The sequence below is a fragment of the Trichechus manatus genome, unplaced genomic scaffold (genome assembly GCF_000243295.1).
Source record: "Trichechus manatus latirostris isolate Lorelei unplaced genomic scaffold, TriManLat1.0 scaffold00101, whole genome shotgun sequence".
Classification (NCBI taxonomy): Eukaryota; Metazoa; Chordata; class Mammalia; order Sirenia; family Trichechidae; genus Trichechus; species Trichechus manatus.
Window position 1 is genome coordinate 8,901,435 of NW_004444037.1, and position 9,801 is coordinate 8,911,235.

A 9,801-nucleotide genomic window follows, 5' to 3' on the forward strand; every position below is an offset into this window, starting at 1 on the left:
TTTGGAACAGAATAGATTGTTGCACACTATGATGGATGTAATTAATGTCACTGAACTGTCCATGTAAAAACGGATGAAATGGTAAATGTTTGTTACATACATTTCATCACGATAAAAAAATTTTTTAAAGACATTTTTATTATTTTATGTTTAATAGTAAAATTTTCTTATATTGCCTCCCATTCCACTTTTTAATATAAAATTTAAAAACAATTGGGAGAAATGCTTTCATTAAGCAATATTTTATAAATTGATGGCACTTTCCATTGCACAGATATCATACTTTTTTAAAGTTGAGGTTCTTTGTATGTATTTTCACATTTTCTTTAATATCTTACATATTTTTTTTCCTTAGATTTGCCAAGTTAATGACTTCTTGTTTTAAATAGTTCATAAAAAGTATTTGGGCGTACTCATATGGAAATGATGGTTGTTTTCATAATTGTGGCCTTCTTTGTAGGATCCAAATCTAAAAAACAAAAAGCAATCAGCACGTAAAAACCATTCAAAAAGGTATGTTCTTATGTAAAATTTCAACCATAATCCATTGTGGTTTCACTTAATTGTCATAAAACCTAGAGAGATGTGATCAATTTATTAAACATACAATGAAGAAATAAAAAAGGATTCATGCATATGGAAAGGCAGACTAAAATGTTAACCTCTAAAGTCTTCTTTCCATGGTCATGGATCATTGCAAAAGCACAATTGTTTAGGAATTGCTGGCTGATGACATTGCTGAAAAATCAGTGGTGGATTTTCTCTCAGCCCTCAGTTTGAAGAACATCCATTTTACAGGAGAAGCAGACAGGAAACCTGAAATGTTATTCATGTTGCTTTTGTGTGTATACAAAATCTATTTTGGCATAACCTCTAAACCTTCTACAAGTGCTCACATGCTGCAGATTAGCTATTTACTTTGCTCATGAATAACTAATTAATTATATAGCTCTGGTTGCTATGAGGAAATACAAAAGATACTGCAAAGCAAGCTAAGACCTGAGCAAATGAGACAATTGCTTCCCTTTTTCATCAGTAATATCCAAATAACCTCTATAACGTAGGCGATGGGAAATCTGTCTACTTTGTCATCTGAAAAAATGTAATGATAAGGAATACTAAAATTTTGCATAACCTTTGATCCTGCTGTTTCACATCTAGAACTGGATTCTAAGGCAGTAATCAAAGATATGCCCAAAGATGTAATAATAAGGAGTCCCTGGAAGAGTTTTAAAATAAGAAAAAATAAACATGCAAAAACACCTAAATCTAGTTAGCTAAATTTTAGTACATCCATACAATGGAATGTTAAGTAATCATTAAAAATGATTTTAAGAGCAATACTGTATTATGGAAGGAAGTTCATAATACACTACTGGGTGGAAAAAAATAAGCTTAACAAATAGAATGAGTATACACACATATACATACATATATATATATGTCACATTTACAAAGTCGGGATAATTATATGACACATAGATACATGTGCATATAAAAAGCAAAGATATACCCCAAAATATTACCAGTGATAACCTTTGAATTGCTTATCTCCCTATTAGAACGTGATCTCCATAAGGAGGGAGACTTTGTCTTGCTTGTTAGTTTGCTTGTTAGTTTCTATCTAGCCCAAGCCCAGCACAGTGCTGGCATCGTAGTACTCAATGAATATTTCTTGGATTAAGGAATTTAAAAAGACGGATTTTTGGTAAATTTAGTTTTCTTTGTGTATTTCTACTTATAAATTTTTATATGTGTGCTTGTACCTTTTGTAATAAGAACATTTTAAATTAAGGCGGGCCTCCTTGTTATGCGTCCATTATTTTCATAATTAAACTGAGTGGGAAAAAAGATATCTAGCTCTGCTCACAGTTGGTTGGAATTAATCTGCAGTTGTGGTTAGCCAAAAATATTTTATTTGAATTTCTCTACATTCCTGGTATACAAAAGATAAAGAAATAGGAAAGTCTTTTTCTTCCCAGATCTTATATAACTGTTAGAACAAATAGGACCTACTAGTTGTCACTGCTTCTAACTTAGAAGTGAAGTGTTTGATGTGCTTCTAGTTTCCATTTAAGAAGTCACCTCAATCAGCAAAAGGAGGGAAAACTTCCTATTTTACTTCCACTGTTATTACTACAAACACTATTCTTGCTATTGCTATTGAACATTTACTATGCACTATTTATTCTAAGAACTTTATGTGTCATTCAAACCTCAAGTAACCATAGGAGGTAGACCCTGTTGTGGGGTGCCATCAAGTCGATTCAGACTCTTAGTGACCCTACAGGACAGAGCAGAACTGCCTTGTACGGTTTCCTGTATTTATGGAAGTAGATCACCAGATCTTTTCTCCCCTGGTGGTTCTGAACCTCCAACCTTTCAGTTAGCAGCCAAGCGCTTAACTACTGTGTCACTAGGCTTCTTTAGACACTAATACTTTTTTTTTTTTTTTTCAGTGAAGGACTTGTGGCTTAGAGGGGCTAAGCAACTTGCCCAGAGTTACCCAGCTATTAGCTGCCAAGAGTGAGGATTTGAACCCATGCCACTTGACCCCAGAGCGCATGGTTTTTACAACCACGTGTACAAAGGACAAGATAAAAGTCCAATAATGGAAGCAAATCAAGACTTAGTCATAGCACTTCTCACATTAATTGCCTACACTTTGGTGCAGTTTTTTCTTGTTATAAGGTGGGACAAAGGAGAAAAAGAGGATGGAGAAATGTCTTTCTTTTTCCACGACAAAATGAAATCTGAGAAATTTCTAAAGTTATTAGCTGGTGAACACAGTAGAAATGTCAAATAATAATAATAATGTACATGACATGTTCCAAGTTTGGTTTTATGCAGAAGTTTCCTCTCATTATCCAGTCAAGGAGGAGAAAAGAGTACCTATTCCAAATTATATGTTCTGCTGCAAACAGACTTTTCAGAATACCTCAGTTAAAAGCAAAACAAAACCCCATATATTTCACATGGTAGAATATCTGCAATGTAAACAAATTATCCACTCTCCATAGTCTGAATTACATTATGCCTGTCATCCTTAATCCTAACTGTTCATTAGAACAGTCTGGAAATATTTTTTTAAATCCCAAATCCCAGGTACCACTCCAAGAGCTTCTGAATAATTGGTTTGGGGTGGGGTTCAGGCAGTGGTATTTTTTAAAATCGCTCCAGCCTAAGCTAAGATTCACGACAATCCAAGGATGCTAATAGGCTTTCTTCCCACTCATTAGCTCTGTCACATTCCTCAGCCTAAGCTTCCTTATCTATAAAATAGGGATAATAAGAGTACCAAACTGAACACAAAGCACCTAGAACAGGATCTGAGGCATGTTGTTGTTGGGTGCCATTGAGTCGATTTTTGACTTATAGTGACCCCATGTGACAGAGCAGAACTGCCGGACAGGGTTTTCTAGGCTGTAATCCTTACGGGAGCAGATTGCCAAGTTTTTCTCCCATGGAGCCACTGGGTGGGTATGAACTGCCAACCTTTCAGTTAGCTGCTGAGTGCTTAACCACTGAGCTACTAGGACTCCTTATCTGAGACATAGTAGCACTCAAATATTAGCTATTTTGATGATGTTAATAATGGTGACAATGATAATGATGATTAATCTTTTTTACCCGAAGTTGGGACCATAAAATGTTTCTCTATCTCAGAAAGCAGGGACCATTACTTCAACTGAAATAGGATTTTATATCTTTACTATGAGCTCCCTTACCTGGAATGAACCTCTAGAACCAAATACAATCAGTAGCTAACTTTGAGGTGATATTTAGATTCCCCAGAGGACATGGGGCATCTCATAGCTGTCCAGTTGGCTCTGACTCATGGCGACCTCATGTATAACAGAATGAAGCATTGCCCAGTCCTGTACCATCTTCATGGTCAGTGGCATGTTTGAGTCCATTGTTGCAGTTATGGTGTCAATCCATGTCACTGAGGATTTCCCTCGTTTTCACTGAACCTCTACTTTACCAAACTCTCATAACTGTAGTCTACAACATAGAGAAACTCACTCACCTGGGATTGAAATGAATTTTCTCGGGAACTTTTCTGTGGTCGATGACTACTTTATGGTTGTCTCTGTAATTAATAGGATCATCAGGGATCCTAAATTTGGCCATCTGAATTTCAGAGTCACTCAGTTCAGCATGGGAGATTCTTGCATATCCTAATCTGTGGCGGAAATAGAAATGGTTTGTAAAGGTTTTATCATCATGCAGAAATCTGATGAACCCCAACAGTTAATACTTTCATTATTAAACCAATTTCCCATTTCTAACTCCTCAGAGTCTGTATATTACAACTAGGACTAACTTAGAACTAAAAATCAAAACATCGCTTTATGATATAAATAAGGAGCATTCACATGAATTTAATTAACTAAATATACTTGGCAGACTTAATTTACTTTCTTACACTAATGAATATTCTGCTTACACAAACTGCCTCCACACAATTATGTTTTGAGTTGATAAAAGAAATTCTTCACAATGACAGGAGTTTATGCCTAAGTTGTTTTTTACCTTTAAAAATCCAAACACCACATGCATATTTTCATTCACTCTTACAAGTTAAAATAAAATATTTTATATGTCTAAAAACAACTACACATCCTGTTTTGCTTAAAGCTTTCAGTTCTCCAGGAAATTCAAAGCACTTTATAGACATTATCCAGACAGTTCTTATTGAGACGCTCAAATGGAAAAATGAGGGAACAGCAAATGAGGTGAGCAGCAAAGAATTCATTCTATTTATATTTTGTCTTTTCAAAAAAGAAAAATTAAGTCAGCTTCATTGACTCCTTTTTTAATGAATAAATATGTATCAGTCTCTATTATGTGCCAGGCACTGTTGTAGGCACTGGGGATAGGCAATGAACAAAACAAAGTTCTTGCCTTTATGAAGCTCTCATTCTAATAAAATCAAAACCAAACCTGTTGCCTTTGTGTTGATTCTGACTCATGGTGACCCCATGTGTTGCAGAGTGATACTGCATTCCATAGGGTTTTCATGGCTGTGACCTTTCAAAAGCAGATAGGCCTTTTTCCCAAGGTGCCTCTGGGTGGGCTCAAATTGCCAACTTTTTGGTTGGTATTGAAGTGCTTAACCATTTGGGCCACTAAAGGACCTTCTTATTCTAATGTTGTTGTTGTTATGTGCCGTCACATCAATTCTGACTCGTAGCGACCCCATGTGAGAGTAGAACTGCCCCATAGGTCTTAACCAAAAAAAAAAAAAAAAAAAGCCATCGCCGTGAAGTCCATTCCAACTCATAGCAACCCTACAGGACACAGTAGAACTGCCCCGTTGGGTTTCCAAAGAGTGGCTGGTGGATTTGAACTGCTGACCTTTTGGTTAGCAGCAGAGCTCTTAAACACTGTGCTACCGGGGCTCCATTTAACTTATATATATTATATATACTCTTGAAAGTATCAAAATTTTCATATATATACATACACACACACACACACACACACACACACGCACACACACGCACATACATAACCATGCCATCCCACTCTCTTGAGAGGCTACATATGTACACAGAACCCAGCTATTAGCTATTATGGTTACTATATATACCACTGTTCCTTGATGACCAACAATTTTTACAACTATATTATAAACTATTTTCTAGAAATTCTATCCCCATTAAGACAACCCTTATAATAAACATGTAAACAGTATTTGCAAACTGAAATATAAAGTACTTTACCAAGCTGACACTTTACCATGCCCCATCCCCGCTTAACTCTTTGGAAACACCAAAATTAAAGTTGAGCTATATGTCCAGCAGCCATTTGGGCATATACCAGGCCTTTTAGGGTTTCTGAATTAGCAGTGTAACCAGAATGATCCTAGCACCTTGAGGTCCTTCCTTAGCTAACTTCAGTAAGCATATGAACTCATGGAATTGTCCAGGAACCAAGAAAGGTCACCTTTTTACTCAGAGTACTATCTAAAGTCCTCAGTAAGGGCCAGTAGAACCTTACAAGATCTCCTCCCTTCCCTTTCTGTCCACACACTCCCCACCTACCTCATCCTTCTCATGACACCCCCATTCCCCACCCCACCCCCTACACGTACACTCCCACCCCACTAGCCTTACTTTTCCTCTAACACATTGCACCCTCCTGGCCCCGGGCTTCTGCATTGGCTAGGTTGTATCCTTTCACCATACCTATTTGTCTTAGTCATCTAGTGCTGCTGTAACAGAAATACCCCAAGTGGATGGCTTTAACAAAGAGAAAATTATTTCTTCACAGTAGAGTAGGCTAAAAGTCCAAATTCAGGGTGTCAGCTCCAGGGAAAGGCTTTCTCTGTCGGCCTTCTTCTCATCAGTGTTGCCCTGGACTAGGAGCTTCTCCGCACAGGGACCGCAGGTCCAAAGGATGCGCTGTGCTCCTGGCACTGCTTTCTTGGTGATATGAGGTCCGCTTGTCTCTCTGCTAGCTTCTCTCTTTTATATCTCAGGAGACTGCCTCAGGACACAATCCAGTCTTGTAGATTGAGTCCTGCCTTACTAACACAACTGCCACCCATCCTCCCTCATTAACATCATAGAGGCAGGATTTACAACATATAGGAAAATCACACAAAACCAGGAATCATGGCCCAGCCAAACTGATACACACATTTTTTGGGCACATAATTCAATCCATGACACTGACCATCCAAGAAGGTCAACAAACCCCATATAGAACAGACCCCAAAAGAAAATCACCAAGGCGTATCATAATCACGCTCGCTAAAATCAAAGACAAAGAATTCTGAGAGCAGCTCGAGAAAAACAAAAAGTCACATACAGAGGAGAAACAATAAGACTAAGCTCTGATTATTCGGCAGAAACCATGCAGGCAAGAAGGCAATGGGACGACATATTAAACCTTGAAATAAAAAAACTGCCAACCAAGAATAATATATCCCGTGAACAGCCATCTAAGATACTCCACTGGTCTCACCCCTGAGAATAAAGAGAACAGGATACAAGGAAAAGATTAGTCCAAAGGACTAATGGACCACAGCTACCAAGGCCTCCACCAGACTGAGTCCAGTACAGCTAGATGGTGCCCGGCTACCACCACTGACTGCTCTGACCAGGATCACAACAGAGGGTTCTGGACAGAGCTGGAGAAGGATGTAGAACAAAATTCTAACACACAAAAAAGACCAGATTTACTGGCCTGACAGAGACTGGAGAAACCCCAAGAGTATGGCCCCTGGACACCCTTTTAGCTCAGTGGTGAAGCCACTTCTGAGGTTCACCGTTCAGCCAGGGATTGGACAGCCCCATAAAACAAAATGGGACTAGTGAGGCACAGCAGTCCAGGGATAAGGACTAGAAGGCAGGAGGGGACAGGAAGGCTGGTGATAGGGAACCCAAGGTTGAGTAAGGACGATGTTGACACGTAGTGGGGTTCTTAACCATTGTCATAGGGCAATATGTATACTAACTGTTTAATGAGAAACTATTTTGTTCTGTAAAACTTCATCTAAAGTAAGAATAGCAGCACAACTGGAAGAACGTAACTGACGTCACTGAACTGTACATGTAGAAATTTTTGAAATGGTGTATCTTTGGCTATGTATACTTTCACCAAAAAAAAAAAAAAAGGTCGAGAAGGGAGTGTGTTCGCATGTCGTGGGGTTGTTAACCAATGTCATAAAACAATATGTGTACTGACTGTTTAATGAGAAAATATTTGTTCTGTAAACCTTCACCTGAAGTACAATAAAAAAAAAATCAGAAAAAGAAAAGAATAATATATCCTGCAAAACTCTCGTTCAAATTTGATAGTGAAATTAGGACATTTCCAGATAAACAGAAATTAAGGGACTATGTAAAAACCAAACCAACCTTACAAGAATTATTAAAGGGTGTCCTTCAGACTGAGAATAAAGAACATCAGACCACAGCTTGAATCTAGGATTAAAGATTGTACCAGCCAGATACCAACCTAGGAAATAAACTCTAAAGGACTATCCAAAATCAAAAGAATTACAATAGGGAACCAGAGGTTAATCTGTAAATGACAACAACGTCAGAACAATAAAAGAGGGAATAAGTGCTGTAGGTATAGAACTTTCTAATAGAGAAGAAGGCAAGGCAATACCAACTAATAATAGACTGGCTCAAACCTAGGAAGATAAGGCTAAACTTCAAGGTAACCACAAAGAAAGTTAACAAACCAACTCATCAACATAAAGATGAAAAACATAGAGTCTCAGTAAAAACAAAACCTACAAAAACAAAAGAAATGAAAACAAAATCCACAAACAAAAGGAATTCAGCACAGGAGAGTAAGAGGAACAAAGGAAATGTCAGCAAAAAACAAAAACAAAAACAAAAAACCCTACAAAATGACAGCAATAAACTCACACCTATCAATAATTACACGGACTGTAAATGGCCTAAATGCACCCATAAAGAAACAGAGAGTGACAGAATGGATAAAAAAACATGATCCATCAATATGCTGTCTACCAGAGACACACCTTAGAAACAAAGATGTAAATTTATTAAAAATCAAAGGATTGGAAAAAATATATCAAGCAAACAGCTACCAAAAAAGAGCAGGGGTGGCAATGCTAATCTCAGATAAAATAGACTTTAAAACAAAATCCACCATAAAAGACAAAGAAGGACACCATAAAATGATTAAAGGGATGATCCATCATGAAGATGTAACCATAATAAACATCTACGCACCCAATGACAGGGCTCCAAAATACATAAAACAAACTCTAACAGCACTGAAAAGACAAACTGATGGTTCCACATTAATAGTAGGAAACTTGAACACACCACTCTTGGTAAAGGACAGAACATCTGGAAAGAAACTCAACAAAGATACAGAAGAGCTAAAGGGCACAATCAGTCAACTTGACCTCAGAGACATACATAGAACGCTACTCCCAACAGCTGCAAAGTACCCATTCTTTTCCAATGCACATGGAACACTCTCCAGAATAGACTACATCTTAGGCCACAGAGCAACCTTCAACAAATTCCAAAACATTGAGATAATACAAAATATCTTCTCTGACCACGACACCATCAAGATAGAAATTAACAACAGGAAGAGCAAGGAAAAAAATCAGTTACATGGAAACTGAATAACACCCTGCTTAAAAATCACTGGGTAATAGAAGAAATCAGACATGGAATAAAAAAATTCCTAGAATCAACTGAGAGTGAAAACACATCATAACAAAACCTTTGTGACACAGCAAAGGCAGTCCTCAGAGGACAATTTATAGCAACAGATGCACACATCAAAAAAGAAGAAAGGGACAAAATCAAAACGTTAGCTATACGACTTGAACAACTGGAAAGAGAACAGCAAAAAAAGCCCACAGCCACCAGAAGAAGGGAAATAATAAAGATCAGAGCAGAAAGAAATGAAGCAGAAATAGAAAAACAATAGAAAAAATCAACAAAACCAAAAGTTAGTTCTTTGAAAGGATCAACAAAATCGACAAACCACTGGCCAAACTGACAAAAGAAAAACAGGAAAGGACACAAATAACCCAAATAATTAATGAAATGGGGGACATTACAACAGAGTATTATGAAAGACTATACTCCAACAAATTTGAAAACCTAGAGAAAATGGACAAATTTCTAGAAACACACTACCTACCCAAACTAACACAAAATGATGTCGAAAATCTGAACAGACCCATAACAAGAGAAGGGATTGAAAAGGTAATAAAAAAAATTCCCACCAAAAAGAAGCCCTGGCCCAGATGGCTTCACTGGAGAATTCTACCAAACATTCAGAGAA

The 9,801-nt window shown here is 37.4% G+C and overlaps 1 protein-coding gene across 1 annotated transcript in view; it reads right to left on the reverse strand.

The window, feature by feature from the left end:
- Nucleotides 1-217: 217 nt before the first annotated feature.
- The window catches only part of CWH43 (cell wall biogenesis 43 C-terminal homolog), an 83,156-nt gene continuing 73,572 nt past the window's right edge, over nt 218-9,801 (reverse strand). Inside the window, exons 15-16 of the mRNA XM_004382909.1 lie at nt 4,031-4,186; nt 218-469 (exon numbers count right to left, since the gene is read on the reverse strand). Coding sequence (XP_004382966.1) covers nt 391-469; nt 4,031-4,186 — 235 coding nt within the window. The 3' untranslated portion in view covers nt 218-390. The remainder of the gene's footprint in view (nt 470-4,030; nt 4,187-9,801) is intronic.